Source organism: Lycium barbarum, chromosome 5 (assembly GCF_019175385.1).
Source record: "Lycium barbarum isolate Lr01 chromosome 5, ASM1917538v2, whole genome shotgun sequence".
NCBI lineage: Eukaryota > Viridiplantae > Streptophyta > Magnoliopsida > Solanales > Solanaceae > Lycium > Lycium barbarum.
The window spans coordinates 16511561-16528798 of record NC_083341.1 but is presented as its reverse complement, the minus strand read 5'-3'; the positions used below and the strand labels follow the sequence as shown (position 1 = coordinate 16528798).

Below are 17238 nucleotides of genomic sequence, written 5' to 3'. Positions count from 1 at the left end.
AAGCTTCAGGAATTGCTCGGCCTTAGCTTCTCTGACTTCTATTGGCATGAAGTGGTCCAGGAATGCACTTGTGAATTCATCCCATGTAGCATCAGGTGCATCCTCACCTCGGTATAATTCCCAAGATTCATACCAGATGTTAGCAATGCTCTGCAGCTGATGAGCTCTAAAAGTAGCTGCTTCGGTTTCCGTAACTGTCATAATCCTGAAGATTTTCTGAAGAGCATCAATGTAGTCCTGGGGTTCCTCATCTTTCTTTGTTCCCGTAAAGACTGGGGGATTCATCCTGAGAAAGTCCTTAGTCTTAAACGACTCTCCATTACCTCTTGAACTTGACCTAGATTCCTGACGTTGGGCTTGAGCTGCTACCAGTTGTGTGAGCATATTGATAGCATTCCTAACAATCCTATCCGAATCAATAGGAGGTGTTACTGTAGGAGCGGTTGGGGCTACTGTCTGAGTCGGAATAGTCTCTTCGCGAGTTGCTTTCGCAGTAGCCCCTTGGCTGGTAGCTGTGGCCTTTGTGGTGTATTTCCTTTTCGCAGGCATTTTCTGAAAATATGTACACTCACAAATCAGAAAGACATCCTAAAAGTACTGCTCTAACTGCACGATCTAGAATATGAAAGAAGTAAGATAATCCTGAATGTCTTAGTGGTCAAATGTTCATATGTATGGGGCCCTCATATATATAAGAGTGACCCCACTGGACGCGATTTCATAGACTCCCTAAAGACACTTGAACCTAGGCTCTGATACCAAGCTTTGTCACGCTCCGAACCATGGCCTGGGCGTAACACGGCACTCGGGCCTTGCTTGCATATGTCCGAGCGAACCTCATGGCTTGCTTGTCAACATGGGCATCAAAACAATATAATTTATATGATGCAATTTAAATGAATCATGAAAATGTAATTTGCGGAATAAAGTCTTGAAATTATCTCATAGCATGAAAAATCATGAAAAGGTAATAGTCTGCAAACATGAAAGCATAACTGACTCTGTGAACTAATATCTGTCTATGAAACCTCTAATACATGTCTGAATACTAACTACCAGGACATGGCCCTGGACTACCATAAACTGAATACTAATGCAGACTCTATGTTGAACCCCGAGAGAAGTGGGGTTCACCAATAAGCTAATAACTGAGGTGATCCTACTGCGCAGGTGTATGCTCTTGAAAATCGGTATCTGCACTGTGAAGTGCAGGCCCCGGGCAAAAGGGACGTTAGTACATGGTGAATAGTACTAGTATGTAAAACCTACTGAAATGAAGAACATGGCACAACATAGGTATAGGACATGAACTGAAACTGAATGTAACTTGAACATGAGTATGAAACGCGAGTAAAGTCTGAAAACAGTAAATCAATGGAAATATATGTATATAAAACTGCCTGTAATGTGGGGAATGTTATCGTATAACCGACAACATGATCTGGTACTTGCCTCCTACCAGCAAAACACTCACACCTTGCCAGGGATATGAGACTTAAGTAATAATAAGCATGTAAGGATCTAAACTGCGTAATGAAGGTGTTGCCTCCTTGCTGATAACCCTTATCCTACGGTAGCTACGTAGTTTTAGGCTATCTGAGCCTTCTCGGTTAACTAGGCAACTCCCAAAAACATGAACATGATATAGTTGGCTAAGAAGCCCATGATTTTCCTGAAATAACTTGTAATCATGATTTCACGAAATAACTTGTAACATGATTTCATGAAATATCTTGTAATATGGTTTCATGAGATAACTTGTCATAGTCTTGCAAACATGTTCTTGATCCATGAGTAATAATAATAGTTCATAATTATATATATAATTGACTTGAAAACATACTTGTAACTTGCTAGATAAAATCATAAAGTTTCATATAAACATAATGAGAACACATGAGGAAGAGTTCATGATTCATGGATTAAGCTAGGGTTCCTAATAACCGTAATGGAAGATTAGAAATACAATAACGAATATAGATACAAAATTCATGTACATAAATACATAAATACGGGCTACCAATATGTTGGGTTTAATGCCCTAGGATTTGAACTTCATGGATATCAAGAAACGGAGCATGGGGAAGAACGTAGAGATTTCCACATATGGATGGAAGTTCTACATACCTTAATTGCTCCAAAATTTTGAATTAAAGACTTGAATTTTGGAGAAGATTTCCTAAATCTTGATTCTTGAACCTTGAGATGGGTTTTCTTGAAAACCCTAGATTAGGAACAATGATTTCTTACTTAGATTGGGTTTGGATTGACTTACTTTGATGTTTTGGATTGTTGCTAGGGCTTGGAATTGTGAATAATGAAATAAAGAACTCAAGGCTTGAATTTATACAAAAGTGAGGCGGAAATTATATAGACATATTATACGGTCCGTATAAAGTTATACGGTTCGTATAGTATGACCATATTTTATCATGGCTGAAAACATAACGTCGGGTTGAGGTTTCATGAAGTACGGGCGACTTATACGGTCCGTATAAAATTATATGGGCCGTATAAGTAGTTCGTATAACATGACCAGTGAACGGACTGCTCTATACTCCTTCAGTAAAATGGCCATAACGTTTTGTACGCATGTCCCCTTGACTCCCATAATATACCGTTGGAAAGGTTTTTCAAAGGGATACAACTTTTATTTAGGAAGTTTTCCCAAATTCCTAATTAATAAAGGGGTTATGGTCGTTGTAAGTAAGACCTTCTACAAACTCACTTGCAAACATGCCCCGTAGAGTGGCTTCCAACTTTGCTTTGCCCAAAGACATTTATTATGACTTGATTAGTTTTAAAAACACTTCCTATAACCCTCATATTGGTTCTATTATATTATGAGTCAAACCTTCGCCCGAAGTTACGAGGTGTTACAGGATATATGTGTATAAACCTGTATATCAATGTCTATTGATTTGTGATTCCCTCACTGGATATATGTTTATAAACTTTTATATATATGTGTACTGATTTGTGATTCCCGCAATGGATATATGTGTATAAACTTGTTTATCTATGTGTACTGATTTGTGATTCCCGCACTGGATATATGTGTATAAACCTGTATATTAATGTATATTGATTTGTGATTCCCTCACAGGATGTATGTGTATAAACTTGTATATCTTGTGTACTGATTTGTGATTCTCCCACTGGATATACGTGTATAAACCTGTATATCAATGTATATTGATTTGTGATTCCCTCACGGGATGTATGTGTATAAACTTGTATATCATGTTTCCTGCATTTTTTTATTTTGTATATAATAATTAAATGTTCTTTAACAATAGGTATCACATTTCATGTGTGGATGAAGATTGTGTTTGGTATTTTAAATCTTCTGCCATATACAAGGCAGAAATATTCAAGGTGAGAAGTTTCAATAATGTTCATACATGCTCGTTTAGTGAAAGATTCTTGACATAGCGTCATGCTACTTCTAAAGTAGTTACAAGTATAATCAAGGACAAATGTGTTGATTCAAAAACAATTTACACTGCAAATGATATTATAAGCGACATACAAAAGCAACACCGGGTTGAATTGAGATATATGAAAGAGTGGAGGGCTAAAGAAATAGCAATGGAAATGGTAAGAGGAAACCCACGTGATTCTTATAGGGAGGTGCCGAAATACTTGTATATTTTGGAGCAGTCAAATCCAGGAACGGTTATAAAATTGCACAAATCAGAAGATGGGTGCTTTCTCTATGTATTTGTTTCCCTGTTCTCATGCATCAAGGGGTGGGAATATTGCAGGACAATAATGGTAGTTGATGGAACCTTTCTTAAAGCAGCATACAAGGGTACCATATTGACTGCTTGCACACAAGATGGAGTTGGTGAGTTGACTGTATCTATTTTCTGATTGCATGAGATATGAAATTTTTGAGTGCTTCTTTTATATGCTAATCATCATTATTTGTCAGGAAAAATCCGTCCGCTTGCTTATGCAATTGTGGATTCTGAAAACAATAAATCTTGGAAGTAGTTTTTCATTCAACTAAAGGGTGTTTTCGGAGTGCGAGAAGGGATGTGTATAGTTTCAGACAGACACGAGGGAATCTTGAACGCCACAACAACTGTATATCCAGAAATTCCACATTGTTTCTGTATATTTCACTTGTGGGGAAACATATCAAATCAATTCAAGAAATATAAGGACCAGCTACATGACCTCTTCTATGTTATGGCTAATGCTTGCACCATTCAGAAATTTGAACACTTTATGACGGAAATATCTAAAATTGATGAGAGGGTGCCTGGTTACTTGCATGAAATTGGGTACGAAAGGTGGTCTATGTTACACTCAAAAGTGAAAAGATCGATGGTCATGACTTTGAATATTGCACAGTCGATTAATTCATCAAACAAACGTGCTAGAGACATGCCAATAATCCATGTGCTGGAGTTCATGATAAAATTGATACAACAATGGAATTACCATAGTCGGAAAAAAGCAATGAAATCGTCCGCTGCGCTTGGCAAAAATTATGACAAACTCATTGGGGTTAATCTGCTTGCGGCACAGAAAATGACGGTTGGCTAAAATCCTTTATAATTCTGTATAATCCTATATAATTTTGTATAATTGTGTGACATATAATATCTGTTTGTATATGTTTGTATAATTCGCATTAGTAGCAGTATTGCCTTCTGTTTTGCTCTTGTTCTGTTTAGCCTTTTGAGATTGAGATAGTGATGGTAATAAAGGAAGATATGCTTGTATAATTTTGTATATGCTAGTATAATTTTGTATATGTTTGTATAATCTTGTATATGTTTGTATAAAATACTGTGGCTTTTCTTTAAAAAAATTTCAGGTAAGGCCTGCTACAGACAAGTTGTACACTGTATTTGAAGGAGTAAAGAGAAACATTGTATGCCTTGAAGATGGAATATGTAGTTGTGGGCGATTCCAAATGGATGGAGTTCCATGTCCACATGCTTTGGCGGTTATAAAGCTCAACAAATTGACGCCAGCCGATTATTGCTCATTTTACTATAGAAGGAATCATATCTTTGCAACTTAGGAAACTCCAGTATATCCCATTCCGGATGAAAGTACATGGGTGATCCCGAGAGAGGTGCTAGAGAATGTGGTCCTACCACCAAAAGGAAGAAGAAATGCAGGAAGGCCAAGAAAGAAAAGACTCCAATCGTCTTTAGAGAAAGCGAAAAAGAAGAGGAAAATTTCATGTTCGGTGTGTGGCCAAGATGGTCACAGTAGGAAAACATGTGGAAATCCACCAAAAGATTGAAACGTTAGGATTCTTATTGCATTTGTTGTCATGTTGGGTAGTTAACATTCATAAACAAAAGTGGTTTGCTTGTCAATAACACTGCTCCTATGCCATTAAGATTCTCTGTTGTGTTGCACTTGTCAATAAAAAGTGTTTCGCTTTAGACTATATATAGATTCTCTAACATATGTTTCATTATACATGCATTCTCTTGTTTAAATATTGTATAATCACATATATCCCCTGAAATGGAGCTTTCTGGTGAAAAATGATAGATATGAGGGGAATGGAATCACTTTAAAAATAGTGAAAAAGATAGCAGTATACGTATAAAGATGTATAACTTTAGGTACTGGTTTTCTTGAGTTCATAGGCAAACTTTATTGACAAATTGAGTTCATAAGATATCTATAACTTTTTTGTATAATTTTGTATAATCACGTATATCCCCTTAAAAAAAGGATGCGGATTGCCCAAGATTAGCAAATATTACTTGAGAACCTGTGATACCATAAAATAAAACCATTCAACACTCAGTAATAATCACAAACGTACACAATAAATGTGCATTTCATTGATTAGCAACATCATTGTACTTTACAGTATTGCATCAAAACAGCTTAGTCAAATTCCCTTTTAAAAATCACACTGTCTGTACTTTACATTACCGCTTCAAAACCTCCAATGAAATTCAAAAAGCAATTATATGCAGCCCCTACTTTTCCTCACGTTTCCTCTTCTTCCTCCCAAACCATCTGCCAGTAACTTCTTTAGTCCCACAGCCTTTTGTTCTTTTCTTCCATAATCCCACAATAGGGATCCATACCTGGTGTGATGTATCTCAATGTCAATATTGTCTTTTTTGATTTCTTTACGATGCACGAAATAATTAACAAAGACAGCAACAAAAACTCCACAATCACTGTAAACAAAAAAAACATATTATCCATGAGTAAATATAAAAGTAGTTAAAATAGTAGAGTAAACTAAAGTGAATAGAAAAGATACCTCTTGATTTGTTGTGGCAGGTTATTAACCAGATTTATCAGCAAAGCATCACTTTGAGTTTTGTCAATGCCCCTCTTAACATTGAATTTGGACTTTTCTAGGAAGTACGGTAGCAATGTTTTGTAAGGTACCAGAGTTTTCATAACAAGTTTATCATTTTTTGAATCACATTGGGAGTCGTACACATGGATACACCAATCACTGAAGGTAAAGACACCTAAAACCCAATGTCTCAATTTAGATTTTCCCCTGATCAGCATAAATTGGGAATAACACATGATCAACTTTGTGCCAAGCTACATTTGCATCACAGCAACAACCTCTAATGTACTCTTCTACTTCATGCTCTTTTGGGATCACAGAAAAATCTTGACTTTTTTCCTCAAACTCCATATAGAGTAAATAAAGCTTCTTGTTGAAACAAAAGTCCGTTGTAGTAAACTTTACGGCAAGATTAGGTCCATACTTTGCCTTCTTCCTCAAATAGTAAAACATGACATCCAAATGCTGAGACAAGAAAAGAAGAACGTTGAATATACAACACATATACCAAAAAATACAAACATATGCAGGCATATATCAAAAGTATATATGCACATATACAGATTTATACAAACATATTTAAGCATATACAAAGCATTTACTTAAGAAACAAGCAACACTCAAGCACATGTAAAGATTCAGAAACAAATGAATGGCAAGCCCGAAGGCAATCAATATCAGCAATACATCAACGCTACAGGAGCAGAGGACAACAAGTCCCAAGGAACAAAAATCCTCAAATGTGAACAACACATATATAGATTTATACAAAAATATACAGCATTGATCTATAATTAGCTCACCTATACAGATTTATACAAAAATATACAGGCATTGATCTATACTTAGCTCACATATACAGATTTATACAAAAATATACGGGCATTGATCTATACTTAGCTCACATATACAGATTTATACAAGCATATGCAACAATATATGCTCACATATACAAATTTATACAATCATATGCAAAAGCATGTCCGTGTATGTAATCGGGACATATACTCCCACTATACACAATTAAACAAATATATACAAAATTATACATTTTATGACAGAAAAAATAGTAATACCGTGTCTTTCAAAGGTTGACCACTATGTGCAAGTGCTTCGAACCAGTCCTTATTGTTTATATGACACGAGCCAAAAAACAAAAATCTTCGGGGAGATCATTTTTTCCGTCACGATACAGAGTTTTGGGGCTTAAAAAAATCATGAAGAAAAGAACACCATCAAGACATTTGCAAAAGTGTAAAAACCAGAATATAAAAAGCTTAAAATGAGTAAAAGTTACCGTCGTGTCATATTCATCCCATCCTCAACGAATTCCACAAACTCTTGGGGCAAAACCGATAAGGGATTAAATTCATCAATGTCGCTCATGAAAGGATGCTTGATATCAAAAATACACTTGGATGTACCCGAATCAAATTCTCCCACATATGGATCTTGGGCTAATTTTCCTGGAAATTTCTTTCGCACCAATTTTTCAGGAGTCACGTCTTTTTCTTCAACTTCCATGACGAGTGGTCTAGGAAGCCCAATCTGGGACATCTTTATCTTAGCAACCTCTTCATCGCTAATATCCCAAGGTCTAGGGAGCACAACCTGGGACATCTTTATATTGGCAAAGTCTTCATCAGTTGTTGAAACCCAATTTTGTCCCGTCTTTCCCAAAATATTTACTTATGCTCCTGATATTTTGGAAATTTTAAAATAATTATTTATATTTGTACTATAATTATCAGCCTCTTATTAATACCAACGTTTTCATTCGCCAACTGTTATTATTTTTGTTACTGCTACCATTATTATTATTATTATTATTATTATTATTATTATTATTATTATTATTATTTTATTATTGTCGGTATTAGGATAATCCGCACTTTTATCATTTCAGCATTTTTTACCACCTTATGCACACGCATCGCATTTATTTTTGCGCAGTTAAATAACAGAATTTATTTACCGTTGACTTTCAAAATATCATTGCACAACTATTACGACGTCATATCATTTTATTTTCATCTGAATACTAAAAATACACACTTTTATATTAGGGGATATTTTAGCACACGTAGTATATAGTTAATTAAAAATGGGTCTTTTATTTAAATTTAGAAGTCAAACTATTTCTTTCACTCAGCCCATATTTTTAATTCATCTGACCCAAATCAAAGCCCAATCAACAACATTATTTTCGGATTAGCCCATTATTATTTAAATAATTGCCAACCCATTCGTTATAATACCCAGCCCAAAAGAAAATATTGGCCCAGCCCATACCCCCATTACCCGTCCGAACCAGCCCAATCCCTCTTCAACAAAAGAACCCCTAGGGTTCTTTCTCTTCATCCCAGCGCCGCTCCTCCCCTTTCTCTCTCTTCGTCTCTCCCGCTCTCCTTCGTCTCCCTCATCTCCCCCATCTTCTCTTGTCCCTTCTTCCCTCCCACTTCCCTCTGTCTCCCACTTAGCCCTGTTCCCCACATTTCCGCCACCTCCACTTCCCTCTGTCCCCGCTCCTCTCAAACGAAAACCCTAACAATCCCCTATAAATAATCGTTTCCCAGTCATTTGAAGGGAGGATCTTTTGGTCACGGAAATTCCCTTAAACAAAGAGTTGGAGCACCTTGAATACCCCGCAAATACGAGTGTTTAATCGCTCAAGCCATTCTTTTGAAAATACTAATTTTCTTTAATTTTATTGATATCGTCACAAATACGCATTCTGTTCTTTCTTTTTCGCTTCGGGTGTTGGTCTGAATTCGAACGTACGCAAGTTAAATTTTTGTGGTGCTTCGAGGTAGATCAGAGACTCGAAGCCTCACTTCGCTGCACCGGAAGGAGGTAATTTCCCCTTTCCTTTTTCCTTTATGCTTAATCTATGGTTTCTTAATCGCTGTTAGGTTTTAAAATATGCTGATTAGTTAGATTAGCTTGGTAAGCCTGTTTGTGTGTTAATTCGGACCTAATCAGTCTTGCGTGATGATTTAAGTATCGAGTTGGGCTCTGCTTACGTAATTACCTATATTTTGTGTGGTAGATTGGCTTCAGTCGATTCAGATGTATGAGTTAATCATGCTAGTTGGTTTAAGTTGTACATCGTCGTATAAATCTGGACAATTAGTTAGTAGGATGTTTGAGCTCGTTTAAGCGCTTGTTGTTAGGTCAGGCATGATTAGTAGTTAAGTCTGTGATTGATTTTTGTTTGCTCCTGATTACAACACAAGTTTGTTTAATGCAATTTAGTAATAACACAGTAATATGGAGGCCTGGAATTGTATCATGGAGAAAACGTATCCAGTTTGTACTATGATAAGAATGATGGCTTGTGGATGAGATAGATAAATCTGGTTTAAAATTAGCATAAGATAAAATGAATGTGCTGTTTGGGAGCTATTAACATGTATCAGTTTCAGTTCTTGGGGTGGTTTATATTATCTTAAGGAGATTAGATGTTGTTTTAGATTTAAACAATCTAAAGATGTCTTTTGAAACATACTTGAGCACCTGGCAGCCTTGATACATAGGCATTGAATCCAATTTGACCAGAAAATTTCTCTTATTAGTCCCTGCTTCATGGATTGGGATGTATGTTGATTTGATATTGTCTTATGTTGACTCTGTCATGTATTTGAAATGTTTGTGTTGGCCAAACAACCTGTAGTAAGAGTCATTCATTTTTTTTTAATTTTTTTTTCTCTGCTTAATTGCCTATGAGTTTGTTGAAAGGAGATGGGGAATTTACACGTTGGTTTGAATAAAATAGAATATGAATCTGCAATTTTGCCTACTGTTCTGTTTGAGCAAAGAATTATGGTTCAGCATAATTTTCAAGGTCACCTTTGTTTGAGGTATCAGTTTCCTTCAAGACTCTTTGATTGTTAGCTTAAGTTGAAGTCTATATTCAGAATCAAAAGCCTGTTGTAAGTTCAAGAAATGGAAACTGTTAACTAAAAAAAGAAAACAGGGTGTGTATTATGAACACTTCTAATTGCCCTTGTCTTGAAAGTTGAATCTGAGTAGGGGTAGTTTAGTATATAATTATGCCTTGGATAACTTCATCCAATAGAGTATTTAGTTGAAAAAGGATTAATTTTTTTCGAAGAATGTTAAAGTGCCCTGAATCTGTCCATAACGAGTTAATTCAAATTTGAAGTTTTCTCCTGAAACTAATTGAAGCATTGTAAAACAAGTCTTGGTTTTTTATGAAAACGCATAGCTTAGAACCTCTTTCTGGTTCATCTTGTTATGTCTAATTGTATCCAGATGATTGCCTTTGGCTTTATTAAAAGTTTACTTGAGTTTGTTTAGAATTCTGTTTAAGAGAAATGAATTGGGAATGAAATGTTTGGAGTTGTTTACTTCAAAAGCCATTGGATAAAGTTGAGGTGGTTCATTCCTTTATTTTAAACCCTTTTCCCTGTGAAATGTTGGGTTTTGGATTGATAGTTGATTGCTCTCATGTTAGCATGCCTTTAGCTTGGGATGTAATTATTGATAGTTGACATCCTAAAATTTTGCCATGTCGGTGGTGCTAAGCATGTGGGTTATTAATAGTTGTGTTCATGATGTATGCTGGCCAAAATTCATGTATATATGCCAACCCTTCATAACCTACAATGTGTTGTGTCATGGAGCGATTACATTTATATCCAAACCTGGGAGATCCTCAGACCTAAACATCTGACTGCGTACTTGTTTGTTCTGAAGTAAAGGTGTCATTTAGTCTCATACTTTGGAATACATCATGAATCACATTGCAAATCTAGGCAGAAAATTGCTTTCCTTTGTATTGAGTTGTTCTTTTTCTGCATTTTAAGATGGGAGATGTCTATGCTAAAACCATGTTAACCTTATCTGCGGTATTGAATATGAATCCAAAGACTCGCTGTTGTGCTGCCTAATATGTCGAAACATTAGTGGCATGTCAATTCATGTTTGCTTGTTTGGAGACTGTTGATATATTAACCAGAGGCAGTCCACTGTGTTAATTAAAAGTCATTAAGTTGCTCATAGATTGCTATACTTAGTAAAGTATAAAATCAGATCTGTGGAGCATGTTTGGGTTTGCTGTTTGCTTGATTTTTTTGTTATGATTCCTATATTGCAAGCATGTTCGGTTGGTTACGCATATGTATGTATGAGATATACATTAATTATACACGGCATATACATTATCTGCTTTGAGTTTATATTTTTCACATGTTTAAGCTTATTCGTTGATTGTATACTAATCCTTCTTCTTTTCATTTTTACGCATGACCATCGCATACGAGTCAGAGGGACTCGTCATCTTTCGCATTCGGTGTTGGGCTAAAGCCCAACGAAAACATCTTCTCCGTGTCCAGCCCACCCGCAGCAGTGCATAAAAATCTCTGCTGGGCCGAGGCTCAACAGCATCAAAATAGATCCGCCGCAACCTTTTAAAAAAATGGGCTGAACCCATTCCAACAGCAGCATGACTAACAGTCTGAAAATGGGCTGATCCCATTTATTTACATTTCTTGTGCCCCCCTATCTTATTTTATTGCATTTAACTTGTGTTGTTTTAACTAACACTTTATTTTATTTTGTCTCTTAGCTTAGATGAATTATAGGAGAACTTAGTGGGGTTTAGTTTTAGTAATGGATAGTTAATTTAAGGAAAACTAATAATTAGTTCGATAAGTTTCATTTTCTTCTTTTATATTAAAATTATTTATAGTATTTATAATCTTTACTTTTAGAATAATTGATTTTCAATAGCGTAAATTCATATTTTGAGTTAAAGGAATCATATTTTATTATCTTGGGAATTTTAAAACGCCACTAACACGCAAATAAGAACTAAAAATATTTTGTAGACATCTTTTAAGGCTTATCCAAACTATGCATATTTTAGCCAAATGTAGTTAATAAAACATAATCTTGTTTACACTTCTAAAATGTCAAGTCAATTAATACGTCATCGTTTAGTTTGTTTCAAATATTTATTAAAATACTGTGCAAACTCGCATTTTATTCTACTTATATGCAAATTATCATATTTCGAAAATCTTATTTTGAATAGCATTATTCTACTTCCATTTAAAGCATTAGCAGCATTTACAACTTTATTTCAAATAGCACTTTAGAATCTCCTTTTATGCAAATTATTAGTCTCGTTTTAAATAGCATTATTATTTGAAGTCTTCATAGGTCTTATTATAAATAGCATTTAAAATCTTCTCTTACGCAAATTATTATATTTGTCTACAAGTCTTATTTTTAAATAGCATTACTATTTTATTCAAAGTTTTAACATCATTTATAAGTTTCATTTTTAAAAGCATCTTTCTCTATGCAAACTACTATATTTTTCTACAAGTTAGTTTAAATGGCATTATTATGTTTTCTTTAAAACCTTGGTAACATGTAAAAGTTATTTTCTTAAAATTTAAGCATTATATTTAACTTTAATTAATTAACCTAAGTTTGGTCGGATAATCGTAGTTAACGGATTCTAAAGGATGCCTAACCCCTTCCCTTTAGGATAATATAGAACCCTTACCTAGAATCACACTGATTAAGCAGACTATTAACGGAGGCTAGTTAGCTTTACCTTAGTTAATAAATTAGGTGTCCTAATTCACCATTAAACTAATTTGGTGGCGACTCCTTAAAACAAAGCAATTTAGGAATCTCCAATATGTTGTACTCTAATTTAACCCGTGTTTAAAATGGGGTATAAACACCAGGGATCGTCCTTGACACCATCAACTGCTTCCAATTAGAAAGAGGAAAAAAATTAACAAAAACCATGGTTTCTTTTTTGTAGGACTGAATGCAAGTAAAAACTTAAACACCAATTGGTATGACAGACCTGATTTGCTGGTTTTCAGGAAATATAGGAAGGGAACTAAACATGTTATATAGGATCTGTTTATTGACTATCTCTCAAGGTGTGGTATTGACAGTTGGTGCCCAATCTGTTGAGAGGTTGACAATAGACAGAAACTGCTATACTTCAGGAAGTTTCAAACATATTTGTACCACTGATCATATTTATCTGGGAAAGGACTTGGTACAAGTTTGTTTCATAAATACAGAATTTGGTATCAGATCCTACTCTATTTGGACATGGACTTCTATAGTATTGGCAGCAGATGTATGACTTCTACAGTAAATCATACCATCAGTAACTTCCTTGACACATAATTTTGTTAGGTCAGGTTGCATGTTTACTTCATGCACTTGCTCGGGGGGCTCAACACCATGACTTGCTACCAGTTAGACAGAGAAAAAGATAAATCAAAAGGTTTCAATCCGAAGGCAGAAAAAAAAAAAGACCAAGTACAGGACGAAAATATACCAGGAAGACCATCGGTAATTTGTTGATTATGCACTTGCTCCAGGGGGGGAACATCACCACCCTCTACATTTCCCTTGACACTTGACATCTTTATATTATCAAAGTCTTCATCAGTAATACCACACCAGGGATCGTCCTCAACTGCTTCCACTTAGAAAGAGGAAAAAGATTAATAAAAAATGTAAAGGTAGAGAAAGAAAAAAGAAAGTTCATTGAAAAATACCAAGATGACCATCAGTAACTTCCTCATTTTCCTTAACACTTGATTTTGTCCACTTGATTTTGTTTGGTTATGTTGCATGTTTACTTCATGCACTTGCTCGGAGGGCTCAACACCATCACTTCCTACAACTTAGACAGAGAAAAAGGTTAATCAAAAGGTTTCAATCCGAAGGCAGAAAAAAAGACCAAGTACAGGACGAATGCATACCAGGAAGACCATCAGTAATTTGTTGATATCCCTTGACACATGATGCATTTTGGTCAGATCGCAAGTTTAGGTCATACACTTGCTCGAGGGGGGGAACATTAGTACCCTCTTCATTTCCCTTGACACTTGACGTTATTTAGTCACCTTGCATATTTAGATCATGCGCTTGTTCGGGAGGGGAGAGGGGGGAAGGAGGTGGAACATAATCATCATTGTCAAGCCTATCATTGCCTTGATCAGATGAACCGTCCTCATCAGCATTTTCTTAATCACTCGGTTGCTTAATTTTCAAATGCTTGAATATGATTCCAAAGGAATATACAATGTAAGTGTTGAGCGCCTCAACTTTACCAGTAAGCTAGGAAAAGGAAAACAACATAAATAAATTACACAAGCATTTGTATACAAAAAAAAAAAAAAAGTGACAACCTACAAAGATATCAAAGATGCAGTACCTTTGAGACGTCACTCCTCAACTGAGCAACTTCAGCCGTCAACCCATCACTTCTCCTGAAAGGATCGCGTCTCAATACAGGTTGTTGCTCCTTATTCTGAGAATGAGGTTGTTTAGGCTGCTCTATATTCTGAGAAAGTGGTAGGGGTGCAATGTTAGAATCTTCATTCTGAAAAATGGGCAAACCCTGTGAAGAAACATGGTCGGCATTGATATCTTCAAAGAATGCAGCAATTTTCAAGTGTATTTTTTCCTCAGTGGTAGGAGAAATGTTGCAGTACTTCATCTACAAAAAGCAAAAAATGGGTTAATTTTGTATAGCATATATAATCTTGTATCAGAGAATTTGATAAAAAAAGATACTAGGCATTTTACTTTGTCGATACTAGGCATGAGCACATCATCAGTCAAGAACGTATACGTCGGAGAATCAATCACTTTCCAGTTAAGAATACGTGGCACATTATTGCCAACACGAACAGCGAGCATTTTATCGACTGTAGAGCAACATTTAAAAAACCAAGTCTGTAGTGCAAGCGGAAACCCTCCAATCCTGTACATTGTCAAAAACTCACACTGTTTATCTCTTGTTGTTTTGAGAATCTCTTCAAAGCATTTTTTCCCCCGAGCATAAGTCTGATATTCGCCACTTTCAACAATATCAAAATCTGCTTTGGTGATAGAGTGATCATTAGTATCCGAGAATAAGAAATGGTGGATGAATACCATCAAACCCATCTTGAATGCATCATCATCCGACTTCCATTCCTTTTCCTTAAAGCGAGTAAGCAACTGCTCCCTCGTTATTGATATGTTTCCTGAAAAATACATTTCCATCAAGCTACTGGTGTTTGGTTTGTCATACATAGTTGCATCATCTTCAACACACTTCAAACCCGTAATAACAGCAAACTCTCCAATACCAGAACTCAATATACAATCGTTGAGTTTAATCCACAACTCTCTTAACATACCGAGGACAACCTCCCTCAGTAAATTGCAATGTATAAGCTGGTTCTGAATCTTAAAAGGAGGCAGGTCTAAGAAATATCCAAAACAACTATCACGGAAGATTTGAAGCTGCGTATCACTCAAGTATTCCCTCAAAAATCTGACAATATTAGTCTTGGTATGACAACTAATCCTAGTCCGAAAATGTTCATTCGGTTATATATAGAAGTCACCAACCTCTATTGAAAAAAAGAGAATAAAGAAATCAGTAAACAAAAAGAGGTACAAACACAGTCGAGAAAAATATCAAAAAAGCATATACATATACAAAATTATACAAGCCTATAAAAAACCAAGTATGCTAACCAAATTGACTACATACTACTCATTCTTAGTTAAACTATGTTACTTCAAATGAAACAAAGATGTTAGACAGATAAGTGATAGAAAAGATACCTTTAACTGAGATTTTCTTTCATTAAATTTACATCGAATAGATTCCTTTTGTTCTATCGATAATGCATAAGAACTACATTCAGCAACATTGACGACCTTAGCTTTCTCTTTTTTTTCTTTTTGGCAGCCTCATCTTCATCAACAAGTTTCAACCTCACTTTAGCTTTCTCAGGTCGACCACATTTCTTAGTCCTCGGCTTGATATTCTTCACAAGATTATCAAATTTCTTCGTCTGCGATCGAGTGATTCGGGTACTTTCTTGTTGACAACTCTTTGTAAGAACAACAGAGGACTCGAAATCATCATCATTTGCAACATCAGGGGTTGAAGGCAAATTGCTTGATGTGCTAGCATTATATTTAATCCCTCAGCCTACAATCTTCAAACAACTTCTAGATGCAAACATTTTGAGCTCCATACTCCAGGAAAAAGCAAACATGATAGTTAGAAACAAAATTCAGAAACAAAGCATAGAAACAACCAAATCAACCCACATTCTACCAAAATTTAGTAACATACCCTAAAAAACGACCAAAATCAACCCACTCTACCAAATTTCAGAATCAAACCACAAAAAACAACCAAAATCAACCCACATTCTACCAAAATGCAGAATCAAACCATAAAAAACAACCAAAATCAATATCATTCTACCAAAATTCACACAAAAAAAAAAAACATAAAAACGAACATGCATACTAAAATCGAAACAATAAAAACTCAACAAAAGCTTAAAAAAAAAAAAAAGAACAAAATGAATCCTATAACTACTGTGAAAAAATGAGGGAAAAAATGATAGTTGATATGAATGTACGAAGGAAAACATTAAAAGAAGAATGGGAAGTATCATTACCTGAGTTTGAAGTTGAAATCGTGAAGAAGAAGTAGGAACAAAGAAGAGAAAGTAACGAAGTTGGGGTTCCTTATTTTTTGATTTTTTCCCGTTCGATTTTTTCCCGTTCTTCTAGTGTAATGGGTATTTTAAGTGTAATGGGCTAACAGAGTGTAAAGTAAATTAAATTTACACTGCATGTGGGCTAGTGCGGGTACGAACTTTAAATATGGGCCCAATTTGGTTGTAATTGAGCCCGAATTAACATACAGTGTAATTATTTCTAAAATAAATTCCTAATAAATATTTTCTTAAAGGGTGTGTCAAGTCAACATGAGTCAAGTAAGCTGAAACGAGGAATTTATGCAATTCAAACGAAAAAATTCAAAGAGTTCATGGAATTTGAATTGTCCCTTCTCGAACTCTAAAATAGTGTCATGTAGTTTCATTTGTATAAGCATGAACACCAAGACA

The 17238-nt window shown here is 35.3% G+C and overlaps 3 protein-coding genes across 11 annotated transcripts; 1 reads left to right on the top strand and 2 right to left on the bottom strand.

Moving 5' to 3' along the window:
- Positions 1 to 4041: 4041 nt before the first annotated feature.
- Positions 4042 to 5041, top strand: LOC132639250 (uncharacterized). The gene is made up of 3 exons (XM_060355712.1): positions 4042 to 4548; positions 4689 to 4712; positions 4832 to 5041. Exons 1-3 carry the CDS (start codon positions 4042 to 4044, stop codon positions 5039 to 5041), a joined length of 741 nt encoding a protein of 246 aa, XP_060211695.1.
- A 750-nt stretch (positions 5042 to 5791) lies between these two features.
- LOC132640570 (uncharacterized) lies at positions 5792 to 7986 on the bottom strand. Of its 4 annotated transcripts, none has more exons than XR_009582290.1 (4): positions 7599 to 7982; positions 7378 to 7506; positions 6260 to 6766; positions 5792 to 6077 (listed from the first exon to the last, which is right to left on the bottom strand). XR_009582290.1 is itself a non-coding variant. In XM_060357199.1 (3 exons), the coding sequence occupies exons 2-3, from the start codon at positions 6535 to 6537 to the stop codon at positions 5954 to 5956; spliced, it is 498 nt and encodes a 165-aa protein (XP_060213182.1). In that variant the 5' UTR covers positions 6538 to 6766; positions 7599 to 7986; the 3' UTR covers positions 5792 to 5953. The 4 variants fall into 4 exon arrangements, 2 of the variants coding, with proteins under 2 accessions (XP_060213182.1, XP_060213181.1); XR_009582289.1 differs by having other exon boundaries at positions 5792 to 6173; positions 7599 to 7981; XM_060357199.1 differs by lacking the exon at positions 7378 to 7506 and having other exon boundaries at positions 5792 to 6173; positions 7599 to 7986.
- Positions 7987 to 13082: 5096 nt separating this feature from the next.
- On the bottom strand, positions 13083 to 16929 carry LOC132640569 (uncharacterized). Of its 6 annotated transcripts, none has more exons than XR_009582287.1 (9): positions 16786 to 16929; positions 15932 to 16351; positions 15251 to 15714; positions 14900 to 15077; positions 14526 to 14810; positions 14071 to 14428; positions 13864 to 13985; positions 13641 to 13790; positions 13083 to 13551 (listed from the first exon to the last, which is right to left on the bottom strand). XR_009582287.1 is itself a non-coding variant. In XM_060357196.1 (7 exons), the coding sequence occupies exons 3-5, from the start codon at positions 15494 to 15496 to the stop codon at positions 14336 to 14338; spliced, it is 975 nt and encodes a 324-aa protein (XP_060213179.1). In that variant the 5' UTR covers positions 15497 to 15714; positions 15932 to 16351; positions 16786 to 16929; the 3' UTR covers positions 13666 to 13790; positions 13864 to 13991; positions 14071 to 14335. The 6 variants fall into 6 exon arrangements, 4 of the variants coding, with proteins under 4 accessions (XP_060213179.1, XP_060213176.1, XP_060213177.1 ...); XR_009582288.1 differs by having other exon boundaries at positions 13084 to 13551; positions 15251 to 15342; XM_060357196.1 differs by lacking the exon at positions 13083 to 13551 and having other exon boundaries at positions 13666 to 13790; positions 13864 to 13991; positions 14900 to 15714.
- Positions 16930 to 17238: the final 309 nt, after the last annotated feature.

Bases quoted from the DNA above. Each gene is read 5' to 3' on its own strand.
- LOC132639250 (XM_060355712.1), top strand. From the start codon at position 4,042: ATGTGTATAGTTTCAGACAGACACGAGGGAATCTTGAACGCCACAACA. The intron at 4,549-4,688 runs GTTGGCTAAAAT...TGTTCTGTTTAG, and splicing joins TTGCGGCACAGAAAATGACG to CCTTTTGAGATTGAGATAGT. The intron at 4,713-4,831 runs GTAATAAAGGAA...AAAAAATTTCAG, and splicing joins TTGAGATTGAGATAGTGATG to GTAAGGCCTGCTACAGACAA.
- LOC132640570 (XM_060357199.1), bottom strand. From the start codon at position 6,537: ATGTGTTATTCCCAATTTATGCTGATCAGGGGAAAATCTAAATTGAGA. The intron at 6,174-6,259 runs GTATCTTTTCTA...TTTTGTTTACAG, and splicing joins CTGCCACAACAAATCAAGAG to TGATTGTGGAGTTTTTGTTG.
- LOC132640569 (XM_060357196.1), bottom strand. From the start codon at position 15,496: ATGTTAAGAGAGTTGTGGATTAAACTCAACGATTGTATATTGAGTTCT. The intron at 14,811-14,899 runs GTAAAATGCCTA...TGCTTTTTGTAG, and splicing joins TCATGCCTAGTATCGACAAA to ATGAAGTACTGCAACATTTC. The intron at 14,429-14,525 runs GTACTGCATCTT...TCCTTTTCCTAG, and splicing joins TGAGGAGTGACGTCTCAAAG to CTTACTGGTAAAGTTGAGGC.